Genomic DNA, 19377 nt, shown 5'->3' with positions numbered 1-19377 from the left:
GATTTCTCAGTGAGCTTTTGTGGGCACTTTGTGAGGCGAGAGCTTCGGCCCCCTGCCCTCCCAGGCCTCGTGAGGGAGACGGAGGGATGGGAGGGTTCACAATGGGGGCCGCACTCCCAGAATCTGAACCTGCACACACACACCCCCATTGCCTTTCCCTGCCCAAGGATGTTATGTTCTGAGGTGATGTGCGGTGGGAAGTGATTCTCAAAAGATATGGGCTAAAAGGCCACCTACCCTTAACTCCCATGAACTGCCTGTGATGACAGAGAAGGCAGAGGCCCGGCTGCTCAGGGGTCAGGAACCACGCTGGCCTGGTCAAACATCACGGCCTCTTGTCCCCCGTGCCAGGGCCTCCTCCCCAAGTGCACCCGCCCCACCCCGGGCCCGGCCACAGAGGCAAAGGTCATCTCAGCTCCCTTGTCTGGCAAGGAAGCCGTGTGTGGGCCTCTAACCTCCCCAGTTTCCGGGAGGCCAGACTCTGCCAAAACAAGATTGGTGAAATCCATTAGGACCTCATAAATTGCCACCCTGAAGCGCTCTGTAAAGATCTGAAGAGTTTAATCAAACAAGTTAATGACATCAACACCATCAGAGCAGGAATATTGAATTACCTCTTTAAACGAAGGCTTTTCTGTTTTTTTAATTAAAAGATTTTATATTAATTCACATAATTGCCTCCTGTTAACCTACTTGCAAGTACCCAGAATCCAAAAGAAAATTAAAAAAAATCTGTTAAACATGAATTATGCTCGATACATTAGGAAGTAAATTATAGGCAACAGAAAAAATTCCTGGTTCTCACGTCCAAGTTTCAATTTTTTTTTAAATCCATAGCTTTTATTTCCTAGTTGAGATCATTTTTATAGATTTAAGACACATAAAGACAAGCAAGGACTCACAGTAAATTCAGAATATGTATATTTATATATGTTTGCTGCTGCCAACTCTCCCCCTGCACACCCCAGCAGTAGATATTACTCTCCTAATAGAGTAATTTACCCGACCACAATAACATTTTTCCTCTCCCCCTTCTCTCAAAGCACATTCCAAGCCCAACTTGGGTGGTGTCGTGGAAGAAATGTACGTATGCATTTAAGTGGAAGAAATGTACGTATGCATTTAAGCTCCGACTAACTTGCCCCACAACCCCAAGGCATTAGGAACATACATGCAAGGGACACATAACAAAGATACAGAATTCCTTCTAGAGGGAAAGGAGGTGTTTCTTTTGTTTTTGTTTTTTTTTTTTGTTTGTTTGTTTTTAAGATTACATTATAAATTGCTCTAAAAAACTTCTAGAAAGCAGAGACCCTCTCTAGCCCAGCCCAACCCACCCCGGCCCCACCACCTGCCCCTTATTGGCCTGGCCCAGGACCCAGCCTTGTGTTAACAGAGCGGTACGTGAGCAAAATTTGGGGGACAGGGTAGACTTAACTTCTGACGTGAAGTCAAGGAGGAAGTCAATGCCATTTCCCGACTCCATTCGTGACCCAAGAGAGAGCCCTTGATGTTGACCGACTTCAACTAAACTAAGGCCATGCTAAGCCAGGTCAGGGTGCCGGCCCTGACTCCGCCGTGTGGGGTGGCCTGCCCTCTTCTCTGGGGTCTGTCTCCAGTCAGAGGGGAAGGAAGTTTCTGAGAAGTGGATTTACGCTGATGTTTCAGAGCCCTGCAATTGTACCAGCCACTTCCGAGGCCCTCTACCTATTTGGTTTTCTTTTCCTTAAGAAACTGGTATATATGGATTCCTGGTTTACCAAGAATGGAATCATGCTGTCTGTTTTGTTTCATAAACTTCTGGCCTCTTCTCTCTACCAGCACAAGCCTCTTGCTTTTTGATTTCTCAAAAGAACCACAAACCCAGGCTACTGTTTAACAGTTTCACTGGAGGTTTAGGGTAACAATGAGAGGGATGACAAAGCCAGGGGCCACCATAAAGTTTAATGTGAACATGAGAAATCCCTGTTCTCAGTGGCTGTTTCTCCCTCCTCCTCACCTGGCTTCCTCTTACCTCCCCCTCAAGCCCCTGCCTCCTTCATCCACTGCAGACCCCTCACCACCCCCCTACCAAGGATATTCTAGCAAACTCAGAACTCTCCCTGTTTTACTGTACAGAACACTTTAGTTCTCTTTGGTTAACTCCACCACTTTCCATACCAGGCTTCAGGACTTATCTTTTTCCCATCAAAATGATCCTCAAAGGGTGTTTTTGGTTAAGCGAGAGCCCTGTCCTGTGGGTCTGAAAATGATAACCCTCACTCACTTGCTCACACTCCCAGGCATGGCCAATGGGTTCCACGTAGAGATTTAATTTTACCACTGAAATGAATCATGCATCCTCTCCCATCCTCCACCTTGGAAAGAAAGAATTCAATTTTTTGTTGTTGGATGGTTTTGAAAAGCATCTTTGCTCCTCCAGTTACAGCTCCATTTTATCAAAGAAGAAAACAAAGTTGGAGGAGGGTGAGATGTGTAGGTCAGAGGGTCCTCAGTGATTACTGGGGCTGTGAGAGGAGGAAGGGCCACGAGCCAAAGACACTACCTCCCGATTAAACAGGAGCTCTGCCCTGAGAAAGTGCCAGGTTCCGGTAGCAAATAAGAGCAGAAATTGCAAATTAGAATTCATAAGCAGCTTTCTACCAAGCCTGTTCTGTCTGGCTAGCACAGTTAAAAGATATAGTCTTCTTTTTTATTATAAAATATGATTATTTAGTAAGACAATCTCAAAATAGAAAATAGAAAACAAATTTCCTTCAGTCCCAGCACTCATCCACAGTTTTGACATTTGATGTATTTTTCTAGTTAAAAAAAAAAACTACATAAACATTTGGGTTTGGGTTTGGTATGCATCAATTCAAATAGGCTGTCAAAATTACACAGCTTTTGAATTCAGACTGAGGTCCTTCCTCACTGGGCAAAGGAAACCTTTACCCAAACACGAGCAGTACCAGTAAAAATTCTGAAATAATCAGAATCAGAATTCACGAGGGGTCCCTGTGGTGATTATTCCTGGAAATAGCTCTTCAAAGGCAAGGCCACAGTTTTGCAAAGGGAAGTGGCATGCCAGCCCTTGGGCCTCTGAGCCGCCACGTGGTCAAGCTCCTGCTTGGCTTTCATTGCTCGGGTACCATCTTTAAATATTTTAAAATTAGCTGTCGGTTTAGTTTGGGTTCCCTCCAGAGCAGACCCTGAGACCAGGGTGTGGGTACAAAGCTGCTTATCTGTGGAGTGATCCAGGAAGCACAGGGTGAAGTGGAGGAGCTGCGGAGACCGTGGGAGGAGGAGGCAGGTCACTACTCTGGGCAGCTGGGGCTCGAGCCCACTGGGGAACCGCTGAGGGACTGAGTAGAACCTAACTTGAAATTGTCCCACACAGGGTGGAGGAAGCTCCTGTCCCTCCCTGGTTGATATCTCCTGGGGGTACTGACTCCCCTCACTCCGGGGCCGCCCTGTGTCAAGACCAGAAAATACCCCCAGGCAGGGAAGCATGGGGCTCGAAGTAGGAAGAAGTGTCCACTTACACTGCAGGTGAGCTGAGAAACGGGATGGGGCAAGGATGGCATTTGCTACAGTTGCTAAATTAAATTTACAGAAGTATCAGAAAATCCAGTAAACTGGGCTTGCATTTCCCGGTGGAATGTAAACTGCTGCCCCCTGTAGATGGGGCTCTCTAGTATGCCACAGTCCCCACCACTCCATAACACCTCCCACCTGAGACTAATGGTCAGGTTTTTGTTTCCTTTTTATTAAACACTCAACCCACTTCCCTCCATGAAGGAGGCTGAGTCTGCCTTGCTTTGGGGAGGCAATGGGCTGATGCTCTGCGTGGTCCAAGTAGCCTTCAGATGCAGCATTTCACTTCCTGGGAACAAATCTTTAAATATAAAGCTGTAACAGGAACCTGGAGGCCTCTTTTGACAACAAGCCCAGCTCTCATTATGACATTTACCCTGTGATTGATATTGTGTGTGTCATCGAGACCTTGGCAGTTAATCTCTGGGTTTCCATAGATTCCATGATCAAATCTATGGAAACCAAACAGAACAGATTTGTCTTCCCCTTCCATTCTGGCTGTGATCTGGGAAACAGATGCTCCCGGCCTCTCTGAGAATTGGGGATTTGGGAGCCATGCAGAGAGAGATGCACACAGCTGCCTTCAGGATTTGGAAAGATTACAGGTCTGTGGTTTCTGGATGGCTCTGAGCTTTGTTCTCTTCCCCCATCAAATCTGCATGCTGGAGGATAATAGATCCCAGAGCTCCCTCTGCATGCCAAGCTGCTCTGGGTAGACCACACCACTTCCTCTTCTGTCTGGAAATCCAGCCGAGGCTTTCAGCACGGAGATGGGGATGGGGACAGTTCCCTCCACAGCATAATGAAGGAGAAAAGGGCTCACCAAGGGTGAGGTCAGCTTTGGTGATCAAAGGAGGCAGACAGAGGTTTCAGAATGGAATTCACTCTGGCGTCTCCCAAAAAGCGCCTCTTCCATAGCCTCTTTTAGTGGAAGGCAGCGCTCAAAAGGGCCTAAACTGCCCAATTTAGGTTTATGGCGCCCAGCTTCTCCTTACTCTGGAACAAGAAGAGCCACTGTCATGGGAGGCTGAGCTTCAGACCTCTCAAAATTAAGGCCCCCAGCTCTATGGGGCCTGAAGCAAGGCGACCTATCACTACAAGCTTGGGAGACAGTGGGTCTGGGCCCACTCCTTACCTGAGGCTTTTGGCCATCCCATGGAACAGTCCTCCCTTCTGGACTGGACAGGGGCAGGCAGGCTCCAGAGTTGGGCTTGGGGGCACCGTTCACCCCATATCCACCACCTCTCTCACCTTCACCTCCACCCCTATGTATATGCCCAGAAGCTCAATCCTGCCTCATTGGCTCTTACTACATCCCTAACACAGTCCTTTATCATTCACTCACCCCCCCAGTCATCCCCTAAGTCATTCATTCACTCGCTCCATTCATTCCCAAAGCTGTGCATTCAACAAACATTTCCTGAACAACTTGCTACTTGCCAGACTCTGAGGCTACAGGGATAAACAACACAGAGGCCCCCTCTTCAAAGAGTCCCCAGAGCAAGATCCGCCACTCCTCACTCTTCCAAGCCCTGCACCCACAATCTAGGTAAAGACCTGGCTTCCTGCTTCAAACTGTACATTTGACTGCGCACCCTTCCTACCCTTCTCTTGACTGCAATGACTTGCTGACCACGACGTTGGGCAACTATTATCGAATTTAAGTGAGCATTAGACTCATTCGGGAGCTGTTAAAATACAGACCCCTAGGACCCACCACCAGAGCAACCCACAAGGGCCTGTGTGCAGCCCAGGAACCTGTGTCTTTAACAAGTGACCAGAAGATGGGGGAGGGGGTCTTCAGATGGTCTCCAGACTGAGAGACTCCGTGGAAGGGTTCATATGGGAAAGGAACAATAAGTGCCAGATTCTTTCCCTTTACCAGTCTTTGCTGCCCACTCCCCCCGACCCCGTCCCCAGGAAGGCAGATGTTACAGAAGGAAAGTCACAAATCCTGGCGCCCCACGTTCCCCACAGGTGCATGCTGCTAGCCAGTCATCCTTTACTTCCTTTACTATAGGCTGGGGAGAATCAAATTCCCTAAAGCACTGGTTTCAGGCTTTTCCTTCTCTTTAAAAATTTTTATCCTGGGGAATTTCAAACACACATGAAGATAAACAGTAACTACCTTGTAACCATCACCCAACCCCAACAACCGTCTCCGCCCCAGCCAGTCCCACCACCTTCACATCTCCAACTGTATCCCCTCCCAACTGTATTTATTGTATTTTTCCAACTATATTATTCTTGAAGCAAATTCCAGACATTATATCATTTCATCTGCGAGCATTTCCATATACATTTCTAAAAGATGAGGCCCTGTGGTATAATTTAACATGTTCTGCTGTCCTCCGGATTTCTTGTAAATTGGTTGTTGGATCTAGACTCTGAAGTCTCTGGTAAGATTCAGGCTTTTCTTTGCCAAGACTGCTCTGGTGTTGGTGGTGCATGCTTCCCTCCACAGGCACCTCATGGCCGATCAATTCTTCTTATGTTGACAGCCGTGGACGCCCAATGCCTAGGCCCATCAGCTCACCAGCTGTTGCAAAATGATGGCTCCTTCCTACCTTATTTGGTATCTGGAACACTTCTGAGAAAGAGAAACACTCCCTAGCACGGTTCATACGGGAAAGGAACAATAAGTGCCAGATTCTTTCCCTTTACCAGTCTTCAAAATAATGAGTGGCTCCCTGACATCCTCTGACAGGGAATAATCATGATGATTTTTGAAGTATCAGTATGATTTCAATGCTTGATGTGCTTCAAGCCATGGCAGTCAGTTTTATTAACATTCCAATCGTCCCGTTTTTGATGAGGGGAAGCCTGTTCCAGTTGTATTCTGAGTCCCACTGACACGATCCCAGTGGTCTCTGAAGCAACCAGCCCCTTTACACAGCCTGCCCCCCACCACCCCCCACTGCAGCCCCCTTCCCCATCCTCTCAGCAGTTCTTTTTTCTCAGAAGACTCTGGCCAGGTATTACGAGTACCCTTGATGTACAATTTCCCTCATCTGTAAAATGGAGATAATAAAAATGGCCTCACAGGGTTGTTATGGAAATGAAACGAATTAATAATTGTAAAGCCCTTTAATAGTGCCTGGCCCAAAGATCCACAAATGTGGCAATTTGTGAAACAAATAAATAACATTTCTGTCCTGTCACTCACCTCCATGTTCCCCAACCACTCTGCCCTTTTCTCCTCCCTGCGGTCTCAGAGCACAGCAAGTACAGCTTCCCTGGCCAGGCTGTCTGGCTGTACATGTGTCATGCACTCAGCTCAAGGGGCAAACACTGCCCAATCCCATGGTGACTTCACTTCCTTGGGGACAATGGAGACTCTTCACCCAAGTTCCACCTGCAGAGCCTGACGAGCTCTCCAAATCCACGCCTTGGGCTGCAGATGTGGCTTTCTGGCCTGGAATATCTCTTCTGACAGCTGCAGGTGTTGACAGTGCCACAGGCCTGGAAACTAGCAGGTTCCGAAGAGATAAAGGAAAAAGCAGGTCCCAAAGAAGGGGTAAAATCTAAACGAAAGGTGGCAAAGGACTGGCCACCTGCAAAGATTTCTTTTGCCCAAAGCCCACTTGGTGTTGGCTGCAAACCCACCCTGGCCTTGTGGGAGGCCCCACACCCTCACCCTGGAGGAGGCTGCAAGGCTGGAGGCATTGTTTAACCGCCATCATGGCCTTCCTTCTTCACCCATGTGGCTTGGGAGGAGAAGTGAGAGCACAGCAGGCCAGGGAAACGCTTGCCAGATTTTCAGATGGGCTTATTACCCCCAGTTCTTGTAAAGTCCATTCTCTACCTTTATGTCCCCTGCTAACCCCAGTCCTGACGGACCCTCTCTCATGGCCAGCTGCAGAAAGGAGAGAAAATCCCTTGGCTCCAAAATGACATCTGGAGAACCAAAGACAAGCCTCAAGAATGCCTACCTATCTGCCAAGAAGCTGTTGCCGAAGAAGGAGGAAGAAGGAGAGGCGGAGGACTACTGTACCCCTGGGGCCTTCGAGCTGGAGCGTCTCTTCTGGAAGGGCAGCCCCCAGTACACCCACGTCAACGAGGTCTGGCCCAAGCTCTACATCGGCGATGAGTAAGTGCCCAGGCCCAACCTCACCTCTGGCCTCCCCACCGGAGGGCACAGCCACCCTCTCCCCAGATCACACCTGGCCCCTTCCTAGCCACGAGCTTTTGCTTGTTTAGGTTCATTGTTCTGTGAGGATTCTATCAGTTAGTGCTGGGTTTATCTTTAACTTGCAGAAAACTCAGCAAAGGGGCTTAAACAAGATAGAGGTTTATTTCTCTCTCACACAAAGGAAATCCAGAGGAAGGCAAGGTGGGGGGGCTGACATGGCGGGTCCAGGGTCATCAGGGACACGGGTTCCTGTGTTTCTGTTCCACCGTCCTTAGGGTGTGGCTTCCTGCTTTAAGGCTGCTGCATGCTCCAAGATGCCATCAGCTATAGGATCCAGACAGCAGGAAAGTGGAGGGGGAGAAGAGTAAAAGGGCGTCTTTGCAAGGAGAAATCTCACCCAAGACTTCTGCTGCCCCTAGCTGCAAGGAAGGCTGGAAATTTGTCTTTTAGGTGGGGATAATACCACCAAGAACAGGATCAGTTCTCGGGTTGATGGCACAGCGGCACATCAACTTATGTGTCAGGAAGCACAGCAGGCCTAGCAAAGTTGAGGTTCCTGTCTGCTCCTCTAGATTTTTACAGCCACCATTCGCTACTCCTCAAACAATTGGGAAGCGCCTGCTGTAAATAATATTAATAATAATAATGGCAATCATTTCTAAAACATTATGTGCCAGGAACTATGCTAAGCATTTTGCAAGCACGATCACATTTTATTCTCACAACAGCTCAATGAAAGAGGTCATCTAATTACTCCCAATTTAAAGATAATGAAACCAAGGCACAGAGCAGTTAAGTATCTGCAGAGGCATGCAACCATCACCACTATTTGATATCAGAACATTTTCATCACCCCCAGAAGAAACCCCATACTCATTAGCATCACTCCCATTTTTCCTCCAGTCCTAAGCAACCACAGATCTATTTTCTGTTTCTATGGGTTTGCCTATTTTGTACGTTTCATACAAATGAAATCCCACAGAATGGCCTTTGGCACCAGGCTTCTTTCATGTCGTATAATGTTTTCAAGGCTCAACCGAGTTGCCATGTCTTGGTTCTTCATGCCTTCTTATTACCAAGTAATCTATGTACTATTTGTTCAACTTTTCTGTTTAGGTTTAAAATTAGTCCAAAATAAAAAGTTAAAATAAAACAGCTACAACCTACACTTTGACCAAAAATGGGAGGGGGGGGCAGGGGAGGGGGGATGATGTTTCAGTTTGCTAATGCTGCAGAATGCAAAACACCAGAGATGGATTGGCTTTTATAAAAAGGGGGTTTATTTGGCTACATAGTTACAGGCTTAAGGCCATAAAGTGTCCAAGGTAACACATCAGTAATCGGGCACCTTCACTGGAGGATGGCCAATGGTGTCCGGAAAACCTGTTAGCTGGGAAGGAACGTGGCTGGCGTCTGCTCCAAAGTTCTGGTTTCAAAATGGCTTTCTCCCAGGATGTTCCTCTCTAGCAAGCTTGCACCTCTTCAAAACATCACTCACAGCTGCACTGAGTTCCATCTCCTTGAGCCAGCACGTTCATATGGCTCCACTGATCAAGGCCCACCCTGAATGGGTGGGGCCACGCCTCCATGGAAATATCCCATCAGTTATCATCCACAGTTGGGTGGGGCACATCTCCATGCAAACAACCTAATTCCAACTTAATCCCCACTATTCTGTCTGCCCCACAAGATTGCCTCAAAGAATATGGCTTTTTCTGGGGGACATAATACATTCAAACTGGCACAGATGACAAAACCTGAATCTCTCGTCTTTTTTTTTTCATCTTCATTTTATTGAGATATATTCACATACCACACAGTCATACAAAACAAATTGTACATTCGATTGTTCACAGTACCATTACATAGCTGTACATTCATCACCTAAATCAATCCCTGACACCTTCATTAGCACACACACAAAAATAACAAGAATAATAATTAAAGTGAAAAAGAGCAATTGAAGTAAAAAAGAACACTGGGTACCTTTGTCTGTTTGTTTGTTTGTTTCCTTCCCCTATTTTTCTACTCATCCATCCATAAACTAGACAAAGGGGAGTGTGGTCCATATGGCCTTCCCAATCCCATTGTCACCCCTCATAAGCTACATTTTTATACAATTGTCTTCGAGATTCATGGGTTCTGGGTTGTAGTTTGATAGTTTCAGGTATCCACCACCAGCTACCCCAATTCTTTAGAACCTAAAAAGGGTTGTCTAAATTGTGCATAAGAGTCCCCACCAGAGTGACCTCTTGGCTCCTTTTGGAATCTCTCTGCCACTGAAGCTTATTTCATTTCCTTTCACATCCCCCTTTTGGTCAAGAAGATGTCTTCTGAATCTCTTGTCTTTTAATAATAAAAAATTAAACAAGCATAACAAATACATTTGCCTATTATAAAAATAACGTATGCTCATTATATAGAGAAATACAGAAGTCTTAGTTTCCTTACGTGTAATAGGGGAGCAAGAGAACCTTCCTCGTAAGCTGTATAGATTCAATGAGATGATATTTGTAAAGTAGTAGAGCAGTGCCTGGCACATAGTGCACCCTCAAAAAAAGTTAGCTACAGTAGTAACATAGTGGCCATTGCAAAAAAAGAAAATTAGTTTTTTCGTTTTTATTATACACTTTTTATTTTGAAATACTTTCAAACTTACAGGACAGTTACAAAAATAATCCAACCCCATATGCAGAACTCCAACATAACCTCCCACTCAGAACCCAGATCCACAAATTGTAATATTTTGCCACATGTGCCATATCTATCTTTCCTCCTTCCCTCCCTTCCTTTCTTGTCTATCATTCCTTTTATGAACACTTGCCTGTGAACTGTTGACATCATGCTCACTGAATACCTAATACTGCCACATACATTCCCTAAGAACAAGGATATTCACTTAAGTATACATTTTAAGTGCAGTTATCAAGTACAAGAAATTTAACAGATATAAAGCTTACAGTCTATATTCCAATTTTTCAAATGTCCCTTTTCTCCTCCCTGGCTAGATTCCATCCAGGATCATGTATTGCCTTTAATTGTCATTGTCTCTCTCTTTTTTTTAATCGTGGGAACATATATAAAACATAAACTTCTCTATTTCAGCCACTCCCAAGCATACCATTCAATGGGATTAATCACATTCAAAAGATTGTGGTACCCTCACCACCTTCCATAACTAAAAGTTTCCCATTTCCCCAAACAGAAACCCTACACACATTATGCATTAACTCCCTATTCCGCCAACCCCTGCTCCTGGGAACCTGTACTCTACTTTCTGTCTCTATGAGTTTGCTTATTCTCCAAAATTTTCTTTTTATTACCATGGGCATAACTTTAACATCCTAAATTTATAACAATCTCATTTACTTTGGTACCAAGTTAATTTCAAAAGTATACACAAATTATGGTCCTATACCCCTCCACCAGCCCCCACATTTATGTAGTTCTTGTCACAAATTATATGTTTATCATTATGTGTCCAAAACCACTGATCATTTTATGCATTTGTGCTTAAGATCTTGTAGGAAGTAAAAACAGAGTCATAAACCAAAAATACAATAGTACCAGCAATTATATTTATTCATGCCATTCCATCACTTTCACTGGAGATCTTTATTTCTTCAAGTAGCTTCAATCTGTTGTTTATTGTCCTTTCCTTTCAACCTGTAGAACTCTCTTTAGCATCTCTTGTAGGGCCAGACTAGGGATGACAAACTCCCTCAACTTTTGTTTATCTGGGATTGTCTTAATCTCTCCCTCATTGTGGAAAGACAGTTTTGCTGGATAAAGAATTCCTGGTTGACAATTGCTTTCAGGACCTTAAATATGTCATTTCACAGTTTCCGATGATAAATCAGCATTTAATTTTGAGGCTCCCTTGTATATGACACGTTGCTTCTCTCTTGCAGCTTTCAGAATTCTCTCTTCACTTTGGCATTCATCAGTTTCATTATAATATGCCATAGATTGGGTGTATTTGGGTTTATCCTGTTTGGAGTTTGTTGAGCATCTTGGATGTGTACATTCATGTCTTTTGTTACATTTGGTAAGTTCTCAGCCATTATTTCCTTTAGCATTCTCTCTGCTCCTTTTTCTCTTCTCCTTCTGGGTCTCCCACAATGTGTATATTGGTATGCTTCACGGTGTCCCACAGGTTTCTCAGGCTTTGTTCACTCTTCTCCAATCTATTTTCTGCTTCTCAGAGAGAATAATTTCTATTGTCTTATCTTCAAGTCCACAGATTCTTTCTTTTCTATCTTTAATCTGACATTGGGAATTTTTAATTTCTGTAACTGTTGCTGGTTCCTTTTCCTAAATTCCATCTCTGCCTTAACATTTTCTTTGTGTTCATCTATCATTTTCCTCTGATTTCCTTTATTCTTTCTCCATGTTTTCCTTTAGCTCTTTGAGCATATTTAGGACCACTTTTTAAAAGTTTTTGTCTGTAATGTTCCAGGTCTGATCCTCCTCATTGATGGTTTCAAATGCTTTAATGTCCTTTGCCTGGGACATCATTTCCTAGTTCTTTATACGTTTGGTAGCCTTTTGTTGAAACCTGGACATTTTGCTATTTTAATGTGCTATTGCTGGAATTAGACTCGGAGGCATCTGTTTCTTAAGCTGCATGCAGCTAGAGTTATGACAGAGCTTTCCTTGAATGCTAGGAGCTAACAACAACAATGACAAATAATAAAAAGGAAAAAAGAAAACACCTTTCCCAGTCTTTGCAAACTGACCTTTGTGAGTGCAAGAGCGTATCCATACAGTGAGTTTAGAAAACAGTTCCAGTCCAAAATGCAGGGGCCTGCCTGTTCCTTTCTGTGCATGTGTCTTGTCTTGGGCATGCATGCATAGCTCTAGAAATTTCTCCATTTACAAAGATCCAAAGAGCCACTCTTCCCTAGGAAACATTTTCCTTGCAGTCCCAGACCCTGCACCATATGTCCTATAGTCAGCAATCCCTGCCCCAAGCAACGTGACTTGACTGCTCTCCTTTCTGTAGGAGAACTCAGTGAATTGCCTTCTGAAACACACAGGGAAACTTTTCGGTTGGCAACTCCCTAAGGCCAAAGGGCACTCTGCTAGCTCCGGAACCAGGACCAGGGATCCACACTGAGAGCACAGGCTGGCTCTAAGCTGAGCGGTGAGGGGAGGGGAAGGGGCTAGCCAGGGCATCAAGAGATCCCACCACTTTTAAGGAGCCTTTTTTTTAAATTTGGTGCTCACCCTATTACTGTAGTCCTTTTTCTGCTTTCTGGAGCTTTGAGAAAGGATTTTCTGCCAGTTCATGCTGGTTGTTCAAAGCTTCTGTTGGGAGGACAGAGGACTGAAACTTCTCACTCTGCCATCTTTTCCCAAAGCAATCACCCAAAGCCCATTACCACAAGGCCCCTCATATTAACATTTTAGTGCATTTCTCCTAAACCTTCTGTGATTAGTTTTGGTTTTGAAATTTGTTTTTATATAGTTATAACCATATTGATTGCTCATTTTATATTGTTTTTCTCCACATGGCATCATTTCATAAACAATTTTCCCTATTACATAATTTTCATACATTTAGTTATAATAGATATTTAATAATCTATCAAATGGATTTACTTAACTATTTCCTTGTAGCTGAACATATTGGTTGTTTCCATGTTCTAACTTGTATGAAAAATACTGCATGAATATTTTTATGAATAAAAAGAATTTTCATATTTAGGATTATTTCCTTAGATCTGACCCTACATTAAGATTAGATTACATTAAGACTTTTAAGACTCACAATGCCCTGAAGTCTCTGTGACTTTTTGCATGCTGTTCCCTTTGCCTAAAATGTCCTTCCACTTGCCTCATCTCTGTGTCCAGATCCCACACACCCTTCAAAGTCCATTCGAGTATTGCTTCTGCCATGAAGCTTGCTCTCCCTGATCCCCATAGTAAACAACATGTGTTCTCCCTCTGTGCACCCATAACACTTTATATTTACCTCTACTGTGGCTTACAAGAGTAATTCTAGCTAAGTTGCACTCAATTTTTACCATGTGCTGTGCCCTGTGAGAGGCATTATTTAAACCCCACAAGAAGCCTGTGAAAGAAGTACCACTACTACTCCTATTTTACAAATGGCGAAACAAGACTCAGAGAGCGCCTTCGTTCAGTCATTTGGTCAGTAAGTATTCACTGGCTTTGCTAGGCCTGTGGAGAACACAAAGAGGAAATGGAGGGCTCAGAGAAATTAACAGCCCAAGGTCACACCACTAGTAAGTGTTAGAATTATACCCAAACCCAGATCAGGAAAGCTTGGCTGGTCAGATAAAGCAGTTGTTCTACAGGTGAGGAGAAGAGAAGAACCATGTAGAAATGTAACAGAACAGAAAGCAATGCCGTCAGCAGAGTGGAAGGATGGTTGGGGTTTGAGTCTTAACCCTGCCAGTTACCAGTAATCTTGGACAACTTATTTTCTCTCTCTTCACCTTATATGGCAACAATAATAGGACTTATTTCTTAGGGTGAAGAGTAAATGAATTGAAACAAGTAAAATGCTGAGAACAGTATCTGGCCCATGGCAAATGTTCAGGATGTGCTCAGTATTGTGATGTATCTGAGAACGCTTCACAGAAGAGGAGGACTCCAAGCTTAACTTTGGAAGATGACTAGTATTTCAACAGAATTCTAGGCAGAGAGAGCAGGACGACATAAGGTATGGAGATGAGAACAAACGGGGTGATTTTTCTGGAATATAGGGGGTGACTGTGGTGGAAAGTGCATTTCAGAAGATCTCAGGTTGCTCCAATTACTACCACTGCAGGGTCAGTGTGGGCCTGGCTGTGCTGCCACGGCCGATGGGGGGCCTACCACGCCAACCATTCACTTCTCCCCCAAGTCACTGTCACTTGTCCACGATGGGCGGCCTCTGTCTGGGTCATCTTCACTCCAGTACCCAGGCCGATGGAGCAGCCTCTATCTGGGATACTGCCAGTCTCATGGCACAGAGAAAAAGAGACATGGCAAACCACAAGCTGGCTCAGAATTGACACATCATATATGCCCACATTTCATTGGCCAAAGTCCATGCCAAAGCCTCACACTAATGGGGCAGGAAAGTGTAATGTACCTTTCGGGAGGAGCAGCAAATACTCTAAATGATGACACATTGACCACAGCCCCCAGCGTGGTGCAGTGACTCTGAGCAGGTCCTTTACCTCTCTGAGCTTATGTCCTCTTCTCTAAAAGTGGCTATTGAGAAGGTTCAAAGAAATAAGGAATGGGAAAGCATTTTGTAAATTATAAAGTAATAGATAAATGCAAATATTATTGCTGTAGTTTTTTACTTAAGTGAGATAGAAATTTGAAAAGGTAGGCTGGGGTCAGCTTCTGAAAGGCTTGAGTGCTGACCAAAGGACCCTGTTCCAGAAGCCACTGAGAGCGGCTGAGCAAGCAGATGTTCCAGTTAACAGAGCGCCAGGCAGTAGGACTTGAGACGGTGAGGGATGCTTGCCTTCTTGACAGGTGGCCATGAACCTGCCTCTTTGGACCGAAGAAATGCCACTGCCCTTTTAATCCAATCTAGCTCTTCCTGTCCAAACCCCCAAACACACACACACACGCACGCACACGCAGATGAGGCCAGCTCCATGGTTGGGTCTGGGTCACCTGTACACCCAGCTCAGGGAGGGAGACTGAAGGCAGCACGGCTGGGTGCGGGCCCTGATCTCTCCTCAGGGCTCACCCCAACGCCACCCACTTAACAAGGTTAAAGAGGCTCACAGATACGACTGAAACAGCAATTAATTCCACTGCTGCTGCAAGCACATGGAGGTGACGACCCAGGCTGTGAGCAGGCGAGGCTAACTTTTGCTTCCTGGTCTCTTCATGGGCCTTGCCCAGAGGCTACGAAAGCTCAGGGCTGGCACCACATGCATGAAGCCCGTTTTAATTTGATATTTGCATTTAGGTTGAGCTTTTCCTTTCCCTAAAATCACCTAAGATTTTTCAAAGCTGGGAACCAAGGCCCTGACAGTTAAGGTATGGGAAGCCAGGAGTAAGCTTGGATGTCCTGGGGCAACCAGAGCCACCGTCCCTTCCTGGAACCTCGACCAGGGACCCCTAGGGCCCAGACTTACCCCCAAGAAGCAGCTCTCTCCTTCCCCTCTTCTTTTCTCAAGAGCGTCTTCTATGGAGGAATAAAGAATGGCTGAGCACCTGCTCTTGAGCCACAAAGGCTGCTTCCCATGCAGCCTTGGGCAAGTCGCTCAAGCTTTCTGAGTTTCAATTTCTTCACCTGTGAAATGTGGATTCGAGGAGTTAACATATAAGATGCCTAGAGCTCAGTGCCCAGCACACAATCAGCCTTCAACAAATGTGAACTATTAGAGATCCGAGGTGGTGGTGGGAGGGGAGGGTCTGGAAATTCTCACAGTGTACTGGAGAGGTAAAGAATAGCCATCACACTTTGCACTCAGGGTCCCTGTGAACTAAGGGGCAGCCTTGAGACAGTAAACACCCCTGGGCCAAATTTCTCCCAGGAGATCTCATGAACCCAAGGTTCCCTTCTAATGGGCCTTCTCCAACCCCAGCTCCCCCTCCCCTCCACGGGCAGAGTCCTAGGTGTCCCATGTGGATTTCAGAATTCCTAAAGCATTTTCTAATCCCAGGCTCCTCCAAGGGGATTCACCAAATGGGGTGCCTGGTTAACTCCAAGTCCCTGCCGCTTTCCAGGAAGGAAAGAGGCGGCCCACTCCTGCAGCCTGGGGAGACGAGGGCAGACAGAAAGGGAGTGTGGTGGACGCTCAGAGGGCTGGGTCAGAGGAGGGGGCCGGGCCAGGCCAGGCCACCAGGCCGCCTTGTCAATATTCTCATGGGGAAGTCTTCCTCAGTCAAATGACAGCCTCTCTTCCCGCCCATTTCCCACTACTTGATAGGGTCTGTGCCTTCCATCTTCCACAAGTGGGAACTGGAGGATCAGCACAGAGTAAAACAAAAGCCTTCAAGCAGGACTCAGGGCACAGAGTCTAAGACCCCAGCACAAGTGGCCTCTAAGTGTGGACCTCTGCAAAACATTTTTGTTCTGGGACTCAGTTTCTTTATTTGTAAGATAAAGGGATGATTGTAAAAGTCCCTCACTTCCAGCTCTAATATAAAATTCTTTAAGAAATGTTCTATTAAATAAATTAGGCTTTATTAGATTCAAGCACATGCTTGTTTTATTACTTTTAAGTCATTCAAATTAGATTTAAATTAGGTTAACCAAGTGTTGCCCTCCAGAGAGCCAGGGACTGGCGCCAATGATGAGATAAGAATAATTCATCTCCTCTTATCAATCAGTGGCCCCTAAATGGGTGCTTGGAAAGTGCTTGAGTATGCTTGAAAGCACTCGATTTCTGTAATTCAAATATTCTCCTTCTAATCTCGTTCATATCTTACATTTGCTTAGCAAAACTTTTTATCTTTCTTTTTTTTTAATTTTTTTCCTGTAGTCAGCAGGAGGGAAATATCCTGGCTACTGTCAAAGTGATTGCAAATTCCTAGGTAGGGAAGCCTCCATCAGAAGGCTTAGCTGAAACAGGATAACTGAGAAATCTCTCTTCCAGGATTTGGGCACCCCCGTGAGCCAACAGGGTGCTGGTAAGCAGCCCTGCCTCTTGAATAGTGAGAGTCCTAAAGCAGATCCCTTGCCATTTTTGGAGAAACCACAGTTGTTTCCAAGATCTGACTTTGGGGAACATAAAAGAGCCAGCTGCCCGTCTCCCTAGAGCCTGACTCCTTCCAAATGCCTGCTCAGCCCCACCCAGCCTGAGCCCGACCTCCAGGGGTCACTCTGTCTTGCTCTGTCCTCTGCCTTCCTGCTCCCAGCCAGGCTGGTGGCCAGGACCAGAGGTATGTCCGGAGCCGGCTGCAGGGGAAGTGGCTGGAAAGTGAGGTGAAGGCAAATCAATCGAGGCAGTCCCCTAGGGAAGGCCGTCTATAGCACACCTGGACAGCCACAACCCCAAAAAAGGAAGGAATTAACTGAGCCATAAGCCACCAAGTAGAGCTAAAACTTCACCTGTTTCTACAAGGTGGGACACGGCCATCAAAGGATGCAGCAAAATACAGCCAAAGTTGACAGTTTAACATGGTAAATGCTACCTGATAGTACTAGAAAATCATATTGTCTGAATCTCTGAGCATGAAGATGACTTAGGCACAAATGGGCATCTGTTGTGGGCAAGGGGGCTGCCGGGGCCCTGGCCTGGCTCGACCAGCTTCTCGGTGAAAGCCTCAAGCCACACCACCCATTTCCTTTCACAGTTAGATGAATGCCTAGTCCAAGCTTTAATACGGCATCATTTCCCAAAACCAGGACCCCCTGTATTCTTTTTCCCTTCTGAGCTTCCATTCTTGGAGGGCCAGATTTTGGGAAAAGTGGAGCAGAAGATTTCTAAAAAGAGTTAAAAATTCCAAGGCCACTCTATAATGTCTCAGCAACAGTCAGTCTCCCTGACAACTAGGGAAGTAACATCAGTAGAAACATAATGGCATAAATTTACATATTAAATGAATATATGACATGCTCATTGCAGAAAATTTACAAAACACAGACAGAAAGAAGAAAATAAAATTTCACTAAAATCCCACTACCCAAAGATAACCACTGATAATATTTTGAGTACAATTTTCTACTGCTCCCCCCCCAAGTTTGTCTATCAACCTTTTAAAGAAACTTGAATATTACATCATTCAACATTACAAGAGCCTTTTGAGGAAAAGTACTGCCGGTCTAACTGGTTCTATTTAACAAATAAAGAAGACGGAGGCTCCCAGAAGTTCAGCTGTTTCCATTCATGCAACAGTTGAAGCTTATAACCTCCAGCTGTCAGCCCTGGGTTTTCTGAGGGGCTTCAAAACTGAAGAGATTCATCATCAACAAGTAGCAACAACACCAGGAAACCAGAACGCCAGTGAATTTCACTTTCATTTCAGGTGAAGTAACCAAGTTCAGAAGATAGACAGGTACCCCCCCACTTAAAAAACCCACCTATCATTAGATTTTTGCCATTAAATTGGCATCAAGAGGTACAGAAATGTAATCTCTAACTCCTGCGCAAAGCAAGTTTCAGAGATAAAATACATGCATTCATTTAATAAACACTTATTAAGCACCAACTGTATACCCAACACCATGTCTTAAGGAATAAAGACAAGGAGAGATGAGCTGAGAGACTAATGGGAGCAGAGAGCATTGAAAACAATTGTGACACCCTCTCATATGCCTTATGCTAGAGATGGCTGCATAAAGTTCAAAGACAGCAAGTAACTGCCTGGGACAGTCTGACTGGCTTTGCACAAGCGGTGACATTTAAGCTAAGTCTTAAAAGAAAAGACGAGAGAGAGTGTGGGCCCAGGGAGTTCTGTGCAAAGGTGCTGAGCCATCAGCATGTGCAAACCCACAGAGGGAGACGCATGAGGCATGTTCAGGAAGGGCAAGATCTTGAGGTGGCTGGATGTGGGAGAGCGAGGAGCTGGCCAGGGCTCAGGTGGTGACAACCCCCTGTGCCAGGCTGAGGGATTTGGGAGCCTGCTTTGAGAACTAGGATGTGGCTGAAGGACTGTAAGTAGGGAGGTTGTAGGAAGGGACTCTGAAAGCAACAAGGTAGAGTGATGGGGCAGAGAGCCCAGTTAGTTAGGAAACACTGTAA

At 45.3% G+C, this 19377-nt stretch overlaps 1 protein-coding gene across 1 annotated transcript in view; it reads left to right on the top strand.

Moving 5' to 3' along the window:
* The first annotated feature begins 7466 nt into the window (after window positions 1-7466).
* The window catches only part of DUSP29 (dual specificity phosphatase 29), a 31010-nt gene continuing 19099 nt past the window's right edge, over window positions 7467-19377 (top strand). The window contains exon 1 of the mRNA XM_037803903.1: window positions 7467-7666. Coding sequence (XP_037659831.1) covers window positions 7467-7666 — 200 coding nt within the window. The remainder of the gene's footprint in view (window positions 7667-19377) is intronic.

The sequence above is a fragment of the Choloepus didactylus genome, chromosome 15 (genome assembly GCF_015220235.1).
Source record: "Choloepus didactylus isolate mChoDid1 chromosome 15, mChoDid1.pri, whole genome shotgun sequence".
Taxonomy (NCBI): Eukaryota; Metazoa; Chordata; class Mammalia; order Pilosa; family Megalonychidae; genus Choloepus; species Choloepus didactylus.
The sequence above is the reverse complement of the archived record's forward strand: the minus strand, read 5'-3'. Positions and strand labels throughout refer to the sequence as shown.